At 33.5% G+C, this 22,121-nt stretch overlaps 1 protein-coding gene across 2 annotated transcripts; it reads left to right on the top strand.

The window, feature by feature from the left end:
- Positions 1-10,403: 10,403 nt before the first annotated feature.
- Positions 10,404-22,121, top strand: LOC104588480 (ACT domain-containing protein ACR12-like). 2 transcript variants are annotated; one of them, XM_010246423.3, is made up of 10 exons: positions 10,406-10,637; positions 11,017-11,071; positions 17,084-17,206; positions 17,877-17,971; positions 18,947-19,031; positions 19,152-19,211; positions 20,675-20,730; positions 20,956-21,061; positions 21,135-21,203; positions 21,886-22,121. In XM_010246423.3, the coding sequence occupies exons 1-10, from the start codon at positions 10,483-10,485 to the stop codon at positions 21,946-21,948; spliced, it is 867 nt and encodes a 288-aa protein (XP_010244725.1). In that variant the 5' UTR covers positions 10,406-10,482; the 3' UTR covers positions 21,949-22,121. The 2 variants fall into 2 exon arrangements, with proteins under 2 accessions (XP_088746723.1, XP_010244725.1); XM_088890597.1 differs by lacking the exon at positions 21,135-21,203 and having other exon boundaries at positions 10,404-10,637.

Here is a 22,121-nt window from a genome sequence, read left to right as displayed (position 1 = left end):
GTGTTGACTTATAAGTAGTATGGCCCATCTCTAAACACCCATTGACAACATTTCGTTCATCTCATCATAAGAGTGAAGGAGTTAATAGTATGTATTTGGTAAGAGTGCAAATATAAAAATATTTAATGCATTTGTATAAATATAAATATGTAGGGTTGAAGGATCCACCACAGTTTGAACTTTGAATATAAATTTTTTCATTAATCGTTTGTTTGTGATGGAAATACAAATATGTATTTTGTGTAAATACTTTATTTTCGGTCTAAGAATGAAGCATAACATGTTTTTTCTATTATTCTTCCTCCTTGTTTAAAATCCGGGCAAAAATAGAAGCCTCATCATTAAATGCCTTCAATTTTTTTGTCAAATACACCAATTATTAAAATAGCACAAATTTTTATCTAAAAAATGAGTATAATAATGTGTTCTTCTCATAATATAAAAATGTCATAAAAATCATTTTTGACAATTTAATCATTTATTTTTTTATCACAGCCAAACCATACCCTAATTCAGCATTTGTATCGCAAACAAATGCACCTTAAAGAACTACTGTTGTAAGACTCAAATGAGACCAAACGGTCAGACCATGAAAACTTGGAACAGCTACCTTTTCGGATACTAGTTAAATTATGGATTTCATTGTTTCATGTATTAACGGGGCTATTTCATTATTTCAAGTTAATAAATATATAAAACGATGACCAAGTGAGCATATTGGTTTTTAGGCTGATCCAAGTCTTAAACATTGTAAAAAAATAAAAACAATTTTCTTAAGGGTGGTTCCTCCATTAAAACATATGAAATAAATGTGGACAAGGCCAAATAACGCTTTACACAACTATTCATGAGACATAATATTTTGAAGTGAGTTTTAATGCCATTCTCATCAATGTTTTAAAAAACCGATCCGTAACTAAAACCACTTTGACCACCAGTTTATGGGTCAACGGTTCAATCATCCAATTTAAACAAACGGTTGATTGTAAAAAAAAAAAAAATTAAAAAAAAATCATTAAAATAAAAAACAACAAAAATCATTATTTGGGTCAAATAGATTGACGGTTCGACCGTCTAAATTATCAGGTCCTGCGACCTCATTGTTTTTCTCCACTTAGGGTCCATTTGATTCGTAGTTTGAATCAAAATCAAAATCCACCAGAATCGGAATCGGAATGGGCCATTCCCATAGTTTGTCTGGTTCAGACAGGATTGGGAATGAGAATTGAAATCAACAGAAATGGGATTTCATTCCCTAGGGAGGGACAAGGAATGGCCATTCCCTCAAATGGGGGAATACCATTCCAGCAGGAATGGGAATGAAATTCCAATTCCATCCAACCAAACAATTGGAATCGGAATAGCCCATTCCGATTCCAGACCCCTATTCCCATGAACCAAATGGGACCTTAGTCCCATTGATTATTTTCCATGTTTTCTCTCCATCTCTAATCAAACAAGTGAATATGACACACTGGTTTCATTGATCCTCTTTAACAATTTGGCTGATAATGACCAAAACCCTAAAGCTAGCCCCTTACTCGTCCTAGGGTTTGATTTCTAATTTTTGGCATTGGACAAATTTGGGAATGTCTTCTGTGGTAAGATAGCTTAAGCAAGTGATAGCAGAGCATTGTAAGAGAGAAGGTGATCTTGATATGGACAAACAGTTTTGGTCTTTTCGAAAAGTTCGGCAATGATGGTCATTGTGCCTGAAGTTGATGAAGTAGTTGAAAAAACACCTTTTATTGTTATCGATATAAGAATTAATTTTGAGCTGGACTCTTGTTTGTAACATAATTTCATTTGTACAATTATTAGAAATGCAAATGGGAAAAATTGCCCATTTCCTATTTAAATTTTAATTTATACTACTTTATACTTTATTTCATTTATTTGCACTATATATAAACAAAACAAGGCAAAAGCTTAGACAAAAATAAATTAGGGTTTGCAACCAAATCATTTTCACTCCTATATCTCACCATAATGCAATGATAAAAAAGCATTACATTATTGGGTAAATTAGGTATAACTCTATTGGGGTTTCAGTCAAATACCAAGACCTCCGTTTGGTTTACTATTAACTTGTACATCCCTTGAGGGGTTGTCAAGTGAAGAGACAAAATAATATTTGACCAAGATAGCTTTAGTAATAATATATCAACTTTGATGTTAACTTTATACACATTGAAATTGCTAAAAACGTCATTTGCAATTATAGGGAAAAAACTCATTTATGAACACCAATTACAATTTTAGAACCTATTTTCATCCTTTCATTTCCACTTTAACCTCTTCAACAGATATGAACGAGGATATTTTGTCTATATAATAATATATAAAAAGATGCAATAAAAGGGTAAAATGGACTTTTGAAAAAATTTAAATGGCATTTATACATTTTTCATCATTAAAACTTATGGTAAATCAATGGAAGGGGGGAATAGGTAAACCCAATGGGAAGTCTTGGTATTTGTCTGAGACCCATAAGAAGGTTTAAGTTATTTATTATCCTGTATTGTCTGTTAGATAAGGACGAATCAAATTCACAAAAGTTGGTAAATACAAATGCATCAAATCATAATTTTTCCACATGCTAGCTAGTCATACATTAAGGCTCAGTTCAGGAGTATAAATACAAATATCTATAATAAAAATATATAAAAAATAATACAAAATACAAGATTTTGCATTCTATATATTTGTATTTGTATTTATTTATTGAGCATGAGAGTAAAAATATAAATATATACAATACAACTACATACAAAACATAAGATTTGCACTCTACATATTTTCATTTGTACTCCTTCCAAATATCCCTTGATCGTAGGGATTGTTCCATGAGAGCCCACATGGCTATTGGTTCTAAGATTGTAGTCCCATGAGTTTGACTTTACTAGTTGCAAGCCATAGTACATGCAAATAAAGAGAGAAAATTAAAATACAATGTACTATTGCTTTGTGTCTCATAATACATCATACACTTTACACCATACATATGATATCATATATAGTAAATTGGATCATTTCATAAAGGTCCTACATCTAACATTTAATGGACCCCAATCGAAATATTGTAACTATTTGATGTAAGACGCATCTGTTTATAGTATAGTGCTACATATGTCAACTTTTAAGAGAGAATGGGAAAGGGAACAGAGTGGTTGTGGGACTCGTTATTTGGTGGAAGTTTTTTTTTTTTTTTTTTTTTGTAAATCTTGAAAAGGCATAGACAAAAAAGAAAAAATATTTATTTGTACATTGTTTAAATATATAGGGCTTATTCATTTTCTCTTAACTCTTATATTTTAAGAGGAATCTTTTAACTTTAAGAGAAAAAATGGTTATTCGTTTCCTCTTATCTCTTATTTCTTAAAGTGCAATCATATAATTTTTTGTTTTCCAATGGTACCCCCCAAAAAGACAAACAAAAACTCTCATATATAAGATTAAAATGAATATTTTATAGTTTTCATAATTCATAATTAAAAACAACATTCATTGCATTCAGAGTTCGGAGGAAATAAAAGTTCACCATTACCAATATACCTCTTAATGTAATTATTGCTCTTTCAGATGTCAAACTTTAGAGCAAATGAATAGGTCCATAGTTTGGATTTGCTACGAAAACAACTTCCAACATGATTAAGAGCTGCACATCTCAAATTTAATTGCTATCTTACTATCAAAATCAAAAGTACCACCCCATCAATAACAACATATGAGTATAAAATATGCTTGAGATGTAAAGTTGTATATCATGTTCAGAGTTTGGTTGGTATCATATCCAAGCTCCCATGGGTTATCGTACATATAGTTAAAATTTGGGATGCTTTTCATTAACCAATAGGATTGCAAATGGTAATCAGTCGTCTGCATTCAAACGAGTTACTTGACCCATATTAACTAAACTACTTAGATGTGAAGTTGAACTAAAGAAAAATTTGTATTGCATGAAAGACATGACACTTTTGATAAAGGTTCAAAGTATCAATGCATCTTGATATTGTGGAAGGGGTGTATTGGTACATGCACTTTGTATCTTTTTTTCAAAATTCAAAGGGGGCTGCATTTCATGTTTATTAACATTTCAAAATTTGATCCTTGCTTTGACCAATCAAAACCCTTATTTTTTTGTTAAATACCACATAATTGGTTATCACCTTTTACGATGTTGGTTTGATTGGTTACAAGTTTGTCTAGTATGATGTTTTTTGGTATCATAGCCGAACCCTTATATCATCACCATTGCCCAAGAAGAGAAATTGAACAACAAACGGATATTACACTTTTGGGTACACTAATAAGTGCACATGCTTTGCACGTGGAAATTCTAGATGATGATAATTATAGTAATAGTATATCCAAAATTTTCTATAAACTTTATGTAATTTTTATTTTTTATGTTTTTATTATTAATCAAATGCAAATTGTACAATTCAAATTTAAATATATAAACATTGCATCCAAATACGTGATAATCACATCAATTTGTCAAGTTTCAAGTATCATTGACAGGCCTACTTGCTTGGTTAGACTCTTCTTTTTTGTAGTGTTTAATCTTTCTGATATATCTTTTTTCTTTTGTTCATTTATCAAAAAAAAAACAATAATTAAATAAAGAGAATTAAATGAGGTGAAAAGTAGTAGTTCAATTTACAATTTAAACCTTACAATTAAATAGGAACTAAATTCAAAAATGAGTATTTTAGTCACTTTTAAAAACCATAACATACAAGAAAATCAAACTGTTTGGATTGGGAACCAGTCAGGTCATCGGTTATGTTTTAGCCCTGAACTGTTATTCTATAAAAAAAATTGCTGAAATGGTCAAAGAACTACTAACCCATACGTCTAACCGTTAAAATGTTTGATCTGATTAATGTTATCAGGTTGCTTTCAAACTAATTCCAATATTTTTATTTTTTAAATAAACATTATAAAATAATAAATTGAAAATATAAACTTTCATATCTCATAAATTTATTCGATTATTCTCGATGGCCAAAACTAGCTAGGGTTTTTAGTATTTCTATATTGATTTTAAATTTTTTCATTTATGTGATTATTTTTAAGTTGTAATAACAAAAAAATGCAACTATAATAAAGAACTCGAAAAATCAATGCAAGACTTGGGGATTAAACACTGATCTTATATTAAAATTCGAGATGCACCAATGAAGCAAACGATCTAGGATTTGAGAGAGATTTAGAGAGATGAAAGAGATGTACGAATAAGACAAATGGTGTTGTAGCAGTGGTTATGATGAACAGGGAGATAGCCGTTGGTGGCAATTCATTCTTTATCATCATCATCTTCTTCTTCTTACGGCAAGACAATCATACAACAACGATTGGTGAACATGATGACAACCACCTATGGCGACGCTCCCTTTCATCATCATCATTTTCTTCTTCCTCTTCTTTATCACTTCTTAGCTTTAACTAGTCGCTTATTTCTCAAAGTCCCACACTTCCATCTCATAATAATGTATATATACAGTGGACATTTAACCTAATCCTAATATAATAGTCGAAATAAAAAGTTACATTATAATTTACATCTTATAGATTTGACTTACTTAAATTGGACAATTGAACAGTTGGCCCGAAAATCGAAAGCCAAAGTGGTTCCATTTGGGTTGGTTGTTAAAACCTTGATTTTAGTCAAAAGAAAGTTTCACAATCTTATTTATATTTTTAATAGTAGTGTAAATATAGAATTGTAGATGTGTTCATTTTTTTCTATATATATATATATATATTTATATTTTTCTATGTAAAAATAATTTTGATATGTCACACTTACTTTTTGTTTAATATGATAAATATATGATATTATGAATGTGCCTAAATGCTTTTTTTTGCATAATTTATGTCTTTTTTCATTTATATATCTTATATATTATTAATTTGTATAATTTATTTATGACATTAAAGGTTAACACATTTAACTCAAAAGCTTAACTATTTCTTATTAATTTTTATATTTAATTTTTTTGTTAGTTCTAAATTATGTCATTCATTTTCATTATCAATAAAATAATTATTGTTTATTACACTTATTTTTTAATTTGATTAATAAAGATATCATAAATGTGTCTATTTTTTTCTACAATTTTTTGTAAATTTCTATATTTAATTATATTTAAAAAATTTTATTACCTAAACATGACTCCATAGTTTGATCAATTTGATTCGAATGATTGAATTGCTTAGCCACCACTTGGATAAATAATGACTTTGTTTTTTAGTTAGTTTTAAAATATATGGATTTATATTGTTAAAAATATTGACATAGATCTAATTAGTAGCATTTATTAGTGAAAAAAAACTTAAAAATATAAGATTTAATAAGAGAAAATGAGATTTAATACCTCAAGTATATGACTTAATGAGAGAGGATTAAATGGAAAGTAATAATTGAAGTTACATTTTATACAAATATGGTCATTATAGTAGCCATTAAAGCTGCCATTAAAACTACAATAAAATGACATTTATAGACTTTCCCAAACAAAGAAATAGAAGGTAAATTTAGTCCAAAAAAAGTTTCACATTGCATCCACATTTGTATACATAGTATAGATTGCAATGAATTACAAAGGGGAAATTTTAAGAAATCCAGCTAGCATGATTGGTAAGTCTTCAATCATGGTTGGTAACTTTCCTTACATGAATCATGTCTTGTCATTTTGTTCTATTTAATATCATATCCGTTGTTAAATTATTAGCATTTCAAACATTTCTTACTACTTCAAACTACTCCCTTTTTCGTGTTCCCTAACCCTCTTCAATAATTGAATTGAATATATGTACCAAAAACGAGTTAAATATGAATCCACCCCTATATAATTCAGTCATTATATTTTTTACTTCATTTCAATATATATATATATTAGAATAGAATGGTGCGATGTTGTATCTATCTTTTATCTCATCTTTTTGATTTTTTTTATTTATAAATTATACACAATTCCACGTAGCTTCTTTTGAGCGCTTTCCTCTTAGACTCCCACCAAGGCACCAACCCCATTGCATGCTAATACTTTTTAGGGAGAGATATTGCCTGTGGCAAGCTGGTCACGATAGGGGTAGTAGGGTTGTTCAACAATGGAGGTAAGGGTGTCAATGGACCAGTTTTGGATTGGACCAACAAGACATATTGGACCAATAATGGTGTGAATGGAGGTAAGGGTGGCAAGCTAGTCCAAAATCAATTTGGACGTATTAGATGGACCAACAAGACATATTGGATTGGACCAATCCAGTCCAAAATATTTATTAGATTGGATTGGACCTAGTCTGTCCATAATAAATTTATATTGGATTGGGTAGGATTAAGCCAATATATATAGTCCATTGATATAAGACAATAATATAGGTGTCAATAAACCGGATTTGGGTTGAAACCAGTCTAAATTAAAACAAATTTAAACAGATTGGACGGTCCAAACATTGAATTTGATGGTCCAAAATATTAATTGGATTGGACCTGGTCCATTTGAAATGGACTCACACTGGACTGAATCGGATTGGACTAAATCCAATCCAATTGACACCTCTAAATGGAGGTAAGGGGGTGAAAGGTGATAAGGGACGTAGAAGGAGGCAAGGAGCAAGCATGATTGTGAATTTTTGCATAAATTGTAGGGGGAGATTATTATACACATATCATGGTGGTGGATGAAGAGAGCAAAGAAAACAAGAGAGCATGTGTCATAGATCTTTTGTGATGAAGATGGAGATGGTTTTATATTAGCAGGGGAGTTATATGTGGTGTTGGGGAAGTTGGGAATATCAAAAGAAACAGAGATTCATAGAGTAGATTGGGATTGAGATAAAGAAGGATAGACCCAAGAATTATTAGATTGCGATGTTGGATTTTGTTGGAGATGGTAGGCCCAATGGGAAGGAGCTGAAGAAACTGCAAAGGCATTAGAGCATTGATGGTAAAGGGACGATGATTTTGGAGTGTACAAAATGAATAAAAGAATAAGCACATAAGTATATTGATTAGTAGTTGGATGGGCTTATTAGGGGGCTATAGAAATCGTTCTCGCAACAACCCTACTTGGCCAATGGAAAGATACCCAAAAGGAGACCGGATAAAGTGCACGTCACATGGACCTCACAACCTCATTCCATCGTGTATTGGAAACATCTCTCATCCTTTATATTGTTATTCATAGGACGAGAGATGTTCCCGATGCATAGTACGTATGATGGAACTGTGATGTCCCTGTGAGGTGCGCTTTGTGAGGAGCATATCCCAATCAGAAATGTTGGAAATGTTGTTGCTGGTTGGATTGTAAGAAACCCATTTTAGCTTGACAAGTAAAGAAGACAATTTACACGGGTCATTGAGGACCCATTTTTGCACAACCTGAACAACATACGAGTCCTCTTTGATATATGGAACCCGTAATAATTAGATATATAATGTTGGCCAAATATTTAGTTAATAATATTATCATTCAAGAAAGAACGACACTTCAATCAAATATTTGTAGATTAATAGTCAATTAAAATAATAACTATCAATCATCTAATTAATAAAAGTAACATAAATTAATAAAATTTAAACTTAGTTTTGTAATCTAAAATTTATGTAAAAGTTAAAAAAATAATAAAACTTTATCCAACAATATATAACTCAAAAATAAAATTTGGATTGGACTTAGGAAAATTCAACATAATTGGGAATTATACAAACTTTAATTTTGCTTAACAAATCTCCTTATGTTTTATTTTGAAACAATAAAAAATAATAAATATTTTTAATTTAAAAATTGAAATTAATATAACATTTCTAAAAATAATTAGTAAACATTACGAATAAAATTATAATCAATAACAAATAAAATTCATTTAATTCTACTTAAAATACTTAAATTTTATAAAAAATATTAAATAAAATCCATTTAATGGAATTTTTATAACATTATATAATCTAAAATATGATGCTTGGGTTGGATTTTAATTTTTAAACGGCTTGGCCCAATTGAAAATGTCATTAGGCTCTTTTGGCTTCAATTTCGTTAAACAAAACCCGTGCATCCTAATATCTTAATTATGTTAGTTTATTTTAATACTGATATTCTACTTGAATAATTAATCCGAATGGTATAAACCCGATGGATTCTTTACAAGAAAGCCCGACGGATTCTTTAGGATAATTAGGGGTGTCCATTAAGGATGGCAATTTTTTTATTTCCCCGATTCCCGTGGGGATCCGCCCCGAATGGGGCAATGATGAGGATGATTTCCCCCCACGAGGATGGGGATGGGGAAATTTTCATCCCCGTTAACGGGGATGGGGCGGAGACGGGGAGAGCACTCATCGCCTCGTAGAGACTTCGATCTCCGCTTTGTGGGATCCCCACTAATATATATGTATATATGTATGCATATGTTATATATGTAAATATGTAAACATATATCTATATATTAATATTTTTAAAAATATGGTTGAATATGTTTGAATATTTTCTAATACGATTGTAAATGTTAATTATTTTATTTTTATTTTTATTAAATAAAATAAAAAACAAAAAACAAAATGGTTAGCATTATAAAGAATCACGGGGAATGGGGATGGGGATAACCTTGTCCCCGTTAGTAGGGATGGGGATGGGGAAAGACCCCTTGTCCCTGCCCCATTGCCATTAGTTAACCGAACCGTTGAACTTTTTTGTAAACTGAATCGGTGATATCGGTTTTTCCAATTCTTCAAACCGAAACCAAACTGGTACCACCGGTTAACTGGTCTACCGGTTTCGATTTTTGACCGGTTCGATTCTTCGATTTTTCAATTTTTTATATTTATAATATATTATATAAATATATGTATAATATTATATAATAAATAATAAATAATAAATAATAAATAATAAATAATATATTATCAATTTCGAAACGAAACCAAACCGATCGATGCAATTAGCACATTTTGCGGTTTGTTTTTCTCGGTTCGATTCGATTTGTTTTTTTGGTTTTTAGGTTTTTTATGGACACCCTAGATTACGCCTTGGATCCCCAAAATGGACATCCCAAAATTCTTGCAAAAAACCCAACGGATAAGACCTTGGATCGATTACGCCTGAATATAACGAAACAAATTTTGAGGGTGGGAAGCAAAAAAAAAAAAAAAGAGGATTTAGGTACGGCCTATTGAGACGGGATGGGCTCCCCACAAAGCCCACTGCCCATCGTTGGGAGCCCACCCGATTCGATTCGATCCGCTACAGTGCAGAATATTCCATTTTATTAGTTGATCCACGATATGCGATCCTACGTGGGATCCATCCATTCCAAGTGGGCCTGGGTCCCACCAGGATGATGCAACGTTCTGACATTCCCGACCATATCAATCATCGTTGATGCTGTAAGAGGTCCACTCCAGATAAAATCTACAGTTGACAGACCAACAGCTGAACTAAAAACATTCGGACGGAACAGCAAGAGAAAATCGCCATGGCCATCGCCAATGCTTACTTCTCGTCAACTCTGATCCGATCCAGAGGTTGCAAGCTTGGTTTCAGTTCTCAAATATGTCCGTTTGAGGTCGCTAAGGTCTCTGTTTTTCGCCGGGGATCCGTCGACCCTGGAATTGGTTTCACAAGGAGGAAGTAAGAGCCATATTAATTTCGGTTTTGTTTTTCTCATGTTTTCCTCTGATTAGTCGTTTTTGTGTGTTGATTATTCTCGGGATTTCTCTAGGGTTTATGATTTTCTCGTTGTTCCTACTGATGACCTTGGTTGGTTTAGTTGGACTACTGGTTGTTGAGAATAATGTCTTTATTCAGATATTTCGTTGTATTTAACATCATTTTATCATTGTGTTCTTCGTAGTTGATTCTATTACTCCTCAATAATTAATGCTTAAACTTTTCCCTTGCCCCAATTCCAGATTATTGCATAATTTGTTGTTCTACTGAAAAGGAATCTTGTCTTTCTAAGTTTTAGGTGTTTGTGATGATTGCTAAGATTGTTTAAATTGACCTGTAGGGACGTTCTTCAAGCTGCTGCTAATTCAACAAGTACATTGGGTTCGTCTTCTCCGGTCAGTGGCACTTGTCGTGTCTATTGATTGTTTTTAATAATTTATTTATCCATTTCTCCTCAGAAATGGGTTCCCATTAGATTCAGTTATTGCTAAAGTACTATGTCAAAGTTGTATCTTTGACGTTGGGTTCTGCATTTTTTTCTTAGGCTAGTTAGTTCCTTAAGGTTTTGCTATTATTTCTCAGACAAATCCGAAAATGAATGGTCATAGAAGAGGAAATTCAGCATGTATCAATTGGCATCTAGCATGTTCAATATGTGCATTACTTTGTAGATTGCTATTAGGTTAAAAGGTCATTTCTATATTTTGATTTGGATTTTGACATTCTTAATTAGTTATTCCTCTGGTTAAATTCCTTTCAGCATGTCTTTTCTTCTTTGTTATTCATAGTTATTTGTCTTTTATTTGCCTTTCTATTTTGCAATTACCAGTATTATGTTTTCACTTATTCTATAGTGCACCCTAATTTTCTTGTCCAACTGTTTTCTGTAGAAATTCAATCACTTAACCCATGTCGCTTTCTCTATGTACATATCTATTGGAGCCAAAGATACATCTTTGTTCCTTCGCCTGGGCGTAAACAGTGTTCTATGCAGGAATCTGACCAAAAAGAAAATTGTGAATCTTTCTTTCTCAGGATGCAACATTATGGCCATCAGGAGTTTTAGAACTGGGAAATGAATCCATATAGTCTTGAATTTGGCTGTAAAATATATCATGAATTTTGAGTGTTCTTGATGGACTTTAGGGATTGTTGCTTGGTGCAATGGTAAAGTCTCAGGCTGATAAGTGTGAGAATGTGATTCAAGTCTGAGAAGGGCACTTTGTGCAAAAAAAAGCCAAAGGTTAGGTTAGGTCTGTATCCAGAGTCCAGACCACCCTTCCAAGACCCCAAATACAACATTTGGGCCTTTATTCTTGATGGACTTATGCCACCTTTGCTTCATTCTAGCCTTTTGGTTTTACTTCTCTTGTCTTTGATGCAGGAGACACTGAGCTAAATCTAGGAATTTCCTATTTACTTATGTATTTATGGATGATAGGGCTATTGTATTAAATTTTCAATAGATATTTTCTGATTATTTGAGTCATTAACAGTTTTCTTAGTTAGATTAGGAGTTATTTTAATAAGCCAGAGTCATAGTCCTAAAGCAAGTAAGATTTTTCTTATTTCCTGTCTCAAGTCAAACTCCCAATCCTTAGCCAAATGGTTATGCAACTTGAGTGGACTTGGATTGAACATTTATTAAATTTAGAAGGGGCCTGTTTCCAATGCATTGGAAATTCTTTAAAGTGGGTACCTGATTACCCCATTAAAGCCAATAGGGCTGCTAACAGATTGTGTCAAATTTGGATAGGGGTATATACAAATGTGATCTGATAAGAATATGGCAGATCCAATATCCGATGGATAAGCAAAATACAGATCGAAATTTGATTCATTTACGAATCCAGGTATCCGACTCAAATCAAATTTGATTAAAATATCAATAAATCTATACAAAATTAGCATAAACTTACAAATAAATATACAGTATAAATGGGAGAAATATTGATCAAAAAAGTATAAATGGAAAAAATAAGTTTATCTTAAAAAAGAAAGATAAAAAAGCTAGAAAAAAAATACAATATGCAATATCAACTCTTAATATCAAAATATGTTTCTTGAATGTTGTATTTTCTTTTGTAGATTTCCCTCAAAATGACAAAATGTTGTTTAACTATAATTTTTCTTCCCAAAATACCCCCTTTCTTCATTCATAATCCAATTTGAACTTTGAATACTCCAATACTCCCTTCAAGCTAGCTTGCTTGGAAAGAAGTATCATAACCTTGGTGGTAACTCTTGAACAAGGCATTTTGAAGATTTTTTATGGTGGCAACCAACTTTTACACCTCACTAACAAGGATCCGATCATCTTGAAAACACTTGTGGTGGCACATAAGGTTCTTATCCATGACAAAACAAGTCTTAAATTGATTAGATGGTACTCATGGTGCCTCATGGCCCTTACACCAAGACACGACCAACATCGTAAACGTGGCTGTCCACAGCTCTTACTCAAGACACAGCCAACCATCAAATTTACCTCTTAGCACATTCCTTAGCAATAATAGAACACTACCAACATCACATGGTTCAAACCACAACCACTATTATTTTAGGTGGAGGACACTACATAATTAGAGTTCCTAACATCCAAAATACCTCAAGTGACAACATAAAGGTAACTTGAAAACAAATGGCCCTTAGATGAAGATTAAGACTTCCCCTAAACAAAGACTTGTAGTCCCCGAGGCATTTCATCAAGTATGTACATGACACAAGGAACATAGCTGTTGAAATACTTGATACCCTCACTGGAACGGCATGTATTGGCTGATACAGATCGATACATTATGAAATTTAAAACCTTGACCAACACCCTTATATCCATTGGGCTGAGATCTAGTAGTACCATTACTGTAGCCTCAATGACTGAAGGCCTCAACATGGCATTCCTTCTACTCACCTCCCTAGGCACAAAAGCATATGCTTGTGAAAGAGTTACACTCCCACACAACAATCTCCAAATGTTCTATCTCTTGCCACAAGGTCTTCAGGGGTGGAGAAATATACTGCAAGAGGCTTATTTCCTTGTTTCACACTGTTCACTTATTCCTCAACTAGTTTGCATGAGCTACATTCAAGGCTTAATAATAGTTCTCTATCCAAGATCTCTTTAGCAGTTTTCATCCACAAAATATTCCTGCTGATGTGGGGTAACATTGAATTGCACAGCCAGGTCATGATCATCTAGTTCTCCTGAATCCCTAAGGTATGGGATGGACTAGAGGACTGGTTTCTTTGTTTCCCCTGTAATATATCCTATTTTACCTCTCCCATCAATTGCCATGCATGCAGGTTGGGACCACTCAAGGTAATTCATACCATCCAGCTTCACAGTAGTGATTTGGGTTCTTGACATCTCTTCCATTCCTCCTGGAGACATACCCAATTCTCTCCTGTCTTCTGATTACTTCCAGATCTGCCCATTGTTTTCAAACAATTTCAAACAACCAATCTCCAAGCTAGAAAGCAAGAACAAGGTTCTAGAGAAGCTAACAGATGACAAACATGACCAGCAGATTTGTCCCAGGACTATAGGAACAGGGGTAAGGCAGATTGAAACAAACCTTCCTAAAGAGAAAAATCCAGGAAAAAAACTGGTTTCCAGAGATCAAAGACCAGTTTTCTTTAACCTGGGAGAAGGAGAAAACTGGAGAGTTGAAATTGCTCTCTCCATAAGCTCTAGAAAACTCTCCAGAAGCAATTGGCCACTCCCAGATCCAAAAACAAAGTGAGTTGGATGCGGCCACCACTTCCAAGGGGTGTAGACAGACTGGATGTAACCTTTTCTTTCTCTGATACTTCCTATTTTCTGTTTTTTCTCCTAGATTCCTCCGTGGGCAGCAAAGATCCACCAAAACCTCCAGGGGTTAGGCTTCAAAGGACAGATAATCAGCCTTCCTACTCTTCTGTGCAGTCGGCTGATCTCAAGACTGCACAGTACCAACTTCAAGAGAACTTAAAGTGGCTCTGATACCAAGTAGAAATATGCTGACTTACAAACAAAGGGGAAAAGCAGCAAGAAAACTGAATAGAGTAGATTGATTGAAAGCAAGAAGAGAGAGAAGGAAGAGAAGAAGAAAATAGGAGGAAGAAAAAGGGGAGCCAAAAGTGCTATGGCCACCCCAATCACTGTTATTTATACTTAAAGAATAAAACATGTACAAAGATCAATATGCCCCTAGTGAGGTGGATACTGCTATAAACAACTAAAAACAATAAAATATTGTGGGCCGAGGTCCAATAACGGTAAGAAATAAAATAAGAGGCCCAACACAACTATCAACACTTGTACGGTGATGTCCTTCCATTTCAACAGTATGTAGTAAAGGTCTAAAGGATATTATCTTCTTGAGACAGGTGATTGTTTTATTCTTGAAAACACTGGACAGTCTGAATGACTGGACCCTTTTTGCATATAATTGAAAACTTTAGTCATTTAAAGCAACAAATTCAATTGTCAGCAATTACCATGGACCTTTTGTTCTCTACCATGAGTGTTGCATGGACTCTCCTAAATGGTTGACATGTCTGTGTTGGATACGCATCGGAGTTTGACACTCCAGAGATTCTTGAGGACACTTTTGTGTAACATTTCTTTTCTATCTCTTAGTTTATTAAGATAAGTGAACAATAATGTACAAGATGAATGCCATTTTTGTATCAAACATTACTTGGTAACAAAGGCAACATCTTTTTTGGGTATATAATATCAGAACTTGAAAAACATGAACTATTTTAGTAGTATATACTTTTCTGTAAATGTGTCCATGAATCCATGATTTCTTATATTGCCAAGTTAGACTCTTGGATACATATCTGGTTCCAACACCTGTGTTTCTGTCAATGCAATACTGATACCATTACAAATTTCTAAAATAAATTTGTTGGTAGAAAATTTTAAAACCACATGCATCCAAAATTATGGAGATTTGTTCTGAAATCTCCATTTTAAGCGATTCATTAATGATAACAAAATCCACTGACTTGTCACCCAACTTATCATCTATGTTTATATATTTACCATTCAAATATACAAGAAAGATTCATATGACCTAATTACACACATGTCACACATATAGCCCCCTATCTGAAAAAGAAAAAATGGCTTCTGAGTTGATGAGTTGAGAGGTTCATGAATTCCTGTACACTTACCCTTATATTGTAATCTCAATCATGTCAAAGAAATCTTCAATATTTTCTAGTTTTTTTTATCAGCAAAAAAATTCATTTATTAATGTAAATATTTGAAATTAAGTTACAGGTATACAGATCCCATAAGCACTAGGTTACAACAATGCCCAAAAAAGGATGGTCTATCTGCTCCCTGCTTGGCTAACACATCTGCCAACGCATTAGCTTCCCTTTTAACCCATCTAAAAATAGAGTTAAATTTCTTTGCAAGTTGGTCAATCTGTCTGAAAGTGAACCTGAGTTTCTTGGTGCTTCTTGTATGATGAGGGAGACAATTCTTGCCATCTACCTCTTCTCCTGGGTAACACAAGTATCCTTTTAGTTCTCACTAAGTATTAGTCCCAATCAAACAGCCTCTAAGTTAAGGTGTTCAAAGCTTTCGCCTTCCAGTTAATCCATCCCTATCTCACTGTTATTTATTAATAAATTTTCTTTTTTACTGACTACCAAAAAAATCCCAATCATGCAGAAGGAAACCTCCAACTTTTCCTACATTTAGCTTTTCTTGCATGGAAATAGAAAGAATTCATGCTATCTGCCTCTTCCTACATAGATTGGATAAGATGAGTATCATCCAGGAACATTATTGTTAATGACAACTGCTTACATTAGTGTTTGTTTAGCATCTTCTGGTACACTTTATAGTGTGTTTATCCCCATGCTACTTGCTTCTATCTAATCCCTTCTTCAGTTGTTGATTTTGATGGTCTTATCTTTTGAATAGTCAGCATGCTGATATTATTCAATAGAGTCATCTATGGACTAACAAAGCTTAATTACAAACTAACACTTTCTTACGACTTGTTTTTTGTAATGAACATCCCATTTTTCTGACATTCATCAATGTGTGATCTTTGTGCTTTGTTATCTATTATGCCTTCCATTTCATGCTATAGATACTTACTATCCTTTTAAGGAAAATGTTTCTCTAAATTTGGTGTGCTTTTCACTTCAGTACAAGATTTATGGAATTCTTACTATTTCTGTGATTCTCAAAGCTGCTTACTTAAAGTTGATTCCAGTGAAATCCACTTCCAGAAGCATGACCAAATGGGAAATGATAGATGTTCTACTAGACCACCTTGTTTCCAGAATTTTCCTTTTCATTTGCAATACTAAAACATACAGATTTTGTAGCATATGGAGAAAAAAAATACCAGCATTATATCAATTATTGCAACTTTGACAAGTTTTTCCATTGGCAGATATCTGATCAGGATGCTGATAATGTTCCCATGCCAATAGTTTTGATAGATCAAGATTCAGATTCTGATGCAACAATTGTACAACTTAGCTTTGGAGATCGCCTTGGAGCTCTTATTGACACAGTAAAGTGACTTCACAACCTCTTTCCTCTATCATGGCCTTTCACCACGTGGCTGAAGGACCATACAAGCTTATTCATTTAAATAATTTCCAGAAATTTCAAGAGCTCTTATCGTTGGTGAGAAATGCTTTATGTGATGGGAACTTTGAAGTACTTAATAGGTGGCTAATCCTGATGTTCTCCGATAAGTTGGACCATTTAGATCTGCAATGTTGAAACCCACATAGGAACATTGCCATGGAATTTAAACAAAGTTGTCAACTGTGCTGCAAGGGACAAGCTGTTGAAGAATGGAATCTGAGCTGCTATTCACTACATTCTGTACCTTGCCGAACTTATCTTTAAGATACCAACTGTTCATTTTGAGTGATGACATTCGTCAGATCAAAACAGCTAGTTAATGTGACAATTATTTGTGATTGGGCAAGCTTTCTGGGTTTTGCATGCCAATTTTAGCTATTCTACTGAACACTTGAAATACTACATAAGACTTCATGCCAATAATTGGTTAAGTATGTTTACCCTGTAATTGCCACTCCATGTGATATAGTATGGACAAGATATCTCCTTTACGAGGCCTCAATTCTGAATATTGTCATTCTAACTTTGGTACATTATTATGTATGTGTCCAAAAAGAGGTTATATTTATGCGTGTTTTATGTTCTTTTAGATGAAAGCTCTTAAAGACCTGGGCTTGGATGTGGCAAAGGGAACTGTTACAACCGAGGGATCAGTCATACAGACAAAATTTTTCATAACACGATTGTGAGTACTCTGTCTCTATCAGAAAATTCTAGTACAGCATGAAAGTATTTCTATGGTAGTAACTAGTTGGTAATGCTATGTGGAACTTACAGCAGAAGTTGGATATGGATGTAAAATGATACTAATATACTAGCAATGGAATTTCTAATAATTTGGCTTTGTGATCCTTCTACATGGAAACCACTGAAGGACAGCATACTAGCTATCATGGTTTACCTTGCCTTCAAATAATATAGCTGTATTAGTTTTGCACATCTAAGAGCAACAAATTTGGGCTTTCTGGATTTTTTTTAGCAAATATTGCTTATATGCTGTCCAGGTGAGCCCACCTCGCAAAGCCAAAAGCTGCCATGGGAATGCCCTCCCAAATAAGCACTAAATATTCTAAAATATGAAATGGAATGGCAGATAATGGGTCTTTCCACATACATACATATACATATATATATATATATATTTCACCAGATATGTGAACTCCTATACTCCATGATCAAGTGGTAGATGTTAGTGTAGGCTATGCCTCACCATATTATGACGTTAAATTTCCTTGCTTCACTTAAATTGTATGATACTTATGCTTTCTTTTACTTTTTAACACAGATTTGTGCACAATTGCAGTCATACAGTTGTATATGAAGATTGGCAACAATTTGACAACAATAAATGTGTCTCCTTATAGCTTGTTTGTTGTACTTGTTATGTATTTGACGTAGCAGTTTTACAAAGGTTGCAGTTCTTTTGCCATGTTTTGTTCTTGAAATGGGTGCACAGCTTTTTTCTGCAATTGGAAATTTATATTTTTCTGAATAGTCAAATGATTCTTTAAATGCCTCATAATGGCACCATTAGTAGATCGGCATAAATTTGTCTAATTGGCATTTGGCACCTTTACCATACTTCACCTGTTTCTGATGTTTAATGTTTTTATTGGAATTTATTAGCATTTGGCACTTTTCTCTTTCAATTATAATTTAGGGACACAGGGCGCAAAGTTGAAGATCCTGACATGTTGGAGAGAATAAGGCTTACCATCATCAATAACCTTCTGAAATTTCACCCTGTATGTTTTTGGAATTTGATATTTTCCTTTTATTATTTTGTTTTCAAATCTTCTATGGATCTATTTACTTATTTGTTTTCTTATAAATTTTCATTTTTTCTTTTTTCAAAATTGTTGCAGGAATCTAGTGAAAAGCTTGCTATGGGTGAGGCTTTTGGAATAAAAGCACCTCAGAAGAAGGTCATCAATTAATGACTTGCTGAATGATGGGCCTTTTTTTTTATTTCTTTCCCAAATGAATGAAGTTGCTCATATTGTATATTTTCTGGACTTATGGCCTGTCTCTTGTCCAAATATTTTATATGACAAGCTTACATTCACCTAGAAATATTGATCTTTTGAATCTACCAGAAACTAGACCATGAAGACACGGGCTTGTTGACGGTAATGGCATATCAAATAAGACAAAATGATGCTGTTTCGGTTCCTGGTGAAAGACATGTAGTATATATTTGCCGTGGGGGGTCTCAATTGGATTCTTTTTGGTGATAATTAACATCTTATTGGATTGGAATTTCTTTAACTAAACCAGAATGGAAAGCATAAAACATTAGAGTTTCAAGATTTTCAGTGATGACTCAGGACTTAAATCCTAGCTTATGCAGGAACCTCTTTGGAAATTTCTACCAGAGAGGCATTTGCAATATAATAATTTTGAAATGGAAACTGCTCTAATACATGGTTCTTAATTGAGTACAGTGGTGGGACTTGGGACAGGATTCATGTAGCCTGTTCAAATAGTTGGGATTAAGGTCGAGTTCAGTTGAACTGCTCTAATACTTATACATGATGGTTGAAATAAGAAGGTTCATGCAGGTGACTTGGTTCCATATTGGTGAAAACTCTCACATAAGTGAAAAATTTCAAGTTATGTGGCTTATGCTATGGTTATTTGAAATACCAGACCAGCTTAGATATAAAATACATTGACTAATTTGCCACTGTTGGGGACAATTCAGTGATATCTACTTATTGTGGTAGAATTATATACAACAGCTGTTTGAAAGGAGATTTACTCGGCATGCTTTTGGAAGGGACCTGGAAACTCCTTAGCAGATACTCCTGAGTTGCTTTACAGCTTAAGGCAATTGGTGGAAGAATGGAGCTCAGGGTAGCATTTTGGAAAGTGGGTTCTGTAACAATTTAGAAATACGGCACAAGAAAAGAAGGACCATCATTTTTAATCAAAAGTGGATGGTGTATACATGCATATGCATTGATTTCTTTGGCAATTCAAACTTATACTTTTTCATTTTTCTTGCTAATTCAAAGTTAACTTCTAGATACTTTCAATCAGCTTTTGGTTTCTGTACTACTGAATGTATTTGTGGGTTAAGACTAATCTGTTAGCGATATTCATGTCTGTAAAAGATATGTTTGGTTGTATGGAAGATTCTTTTTTGGTTGCATACCTGATCTTATACTGTTGCTCCTAGAAGTTCTTATGGTGGAAGTATTCCCATTATACAGTATAAAGAAAAGGTACTTCTGGTGGAAGTGTTTTCATTATACAAAAGAAAAAGAGGTACTTGTAGTGGAAGTGCTTCCATCATGCAGTAGGAATCTAATTTGACATGTGACATTACTCCTATTACCTTGCCTCATATCAATTAGGGTACTAATACTAATTTTGCCATTGACAGCTTGATGTTGACATTGCAACACATATATATGTTAAGGATGATGGACCTAAGAGAAGGTCAGCCACTTCTCACTAAACCTATTTGAAAGTCTTGTAGCATAATGTTGTAACATGTCTATTCTGATAAAGAACACTGTTATTGATTATACTGCTTCTATTTCATGTACAAATACACCATTGCAGGAGATAAACTTTATAGATAATGAAATCCTTGTTCACAAGCATAAATGCATGTTTTCTTTTTTGGTTTCCTTTTATTTACTTGATTTTTCATTTTTCCAGCTTACTTTATTTAGAGACAGCTGATCGTCCTGGACTTCTGTTGGAAATCATTAAAATTATGGCCGACATCAACGTCAGTGTGGAATCAGCAGAAATTGACACAGAGGTATGTATTCAGACGTCTCTTGTGTTAGCTTTCTAATTTCTCTTATAAACCTATTTTATTTTTAATGAAATAGGGATTGGTAGCCAAAGATAAATTTCATGTCAGCTACAGAGGGGCAGCATTAAACAGTTCCTTGTCTCAGGTAATTGATTTAGGACCATGATTCCTTGGCAATTATGTGACAAGATTTCGACCGCTAGAAGCTTTCTTCATTTTATGACCTCAGAAGGGATATAGTTGAAAGTTTATGCAAAAAACAACGAAGAATCATCAAAGCCTTGTCCCAAATAGACAAAGAATCGTTAACATAATTTTATGAAAGGCTCCTGTAAAAGCCTTTCTTATCTATTAAATTTTCATCTTTTTGGTAAAATATTACATGATTACACATCTTACTTGTTTTTGTGCTCTTCTAGTAGTCTCTTGTTTCATCATCATTACCATCACCATCCATGCCTTATCCCCAACTATATGGGGTCAATTACATGAATCTTGTTTCGCCAATCTGTTCTAAAGCCATATTCACTGTTAAATTATTACTGTTTAAATCATTTCTTACTACTACTCATGTCCTTTTTGGTCTACCCATAGCTCTTTTAGATCCTTCCACTTATAAGAAAGTACTCTCCTCTTTAGACTCAAGAAAAAAGTTCACATTTTTTTTTGGGCAAGAAAAAAAGTATACATTTGAAAATTGATGTTGATTCTATGTGGTTCCAACTTCAAATTAAATCAGAACACTCGTAAGGTTACTTAGTTAAGCTTTTTGTTTATACTTTGAGTTCTCTCTCTCTCTCTCTCTACACATTTATTTCACCATGCAGGTTCTGGTAAACTGTTTGCGGTACTATCTTCGAAGGCCTGAAACAGATGACGATAGTTACTGATACCTGGCAGCAGTGTACCATCTCTTTTTTGTAACTTAACTGATACACCTCGTGAGGTTGCCAGAGTCATGAGTATATCCACTCTGATGTAGCTTATCTTTGACTAGTACTGTATGATGATCTCACTTTGGACAAGCAGTGAATATACCAGCAATAATCTGATTGTTATCATC

This window comes from Nelumbo nucifera, chromosome 6 (assembly GCF_055504915.1).
Source record: "Nelumbo nucifera cultivar China Antique chromosome 6, China Antique-T2T, whole genome shotgun sequence".
In the NCBI taxonomy this organism is placed as follows: Eukaryota; Viridiplantae; Streptophyta; class Magnoliopsida; order Proteales; family Nelumbonaceae; genus Nelumbo; species Nelumbo nucifera.
This window is presented reverse-complemented; position numbering and strand designations above follow the sequence as displayed.

What these genes read in the sequence shown, in the direction of transcription:
- LOC104588480 (XM_010246423.3), top strand. Translation starts at nt 10,483, where the DNA reads ATGGCCATCGCCAATGCTTACTTCTCGTCAACTCTGATCCGATCCAGA. An exon ending in TTGGAGCTCTTATTGACACA is followed by an intron (nt 17,207 to 17,876) that starts GTAAAGTGACTT and finishes ATGTTCTTTTAG; the next exon opens with ATGAAAGCTCTTAAAGACCT. An exon ending in TAAAAGCACCTCAGAAGAAG is followed by an intron (nt 19,212 to 20,674) that starts GTCATCAATTAA and finishes TGCCATTGACAG; the next exon opens with CTTGATGTTGACATTGCAAC.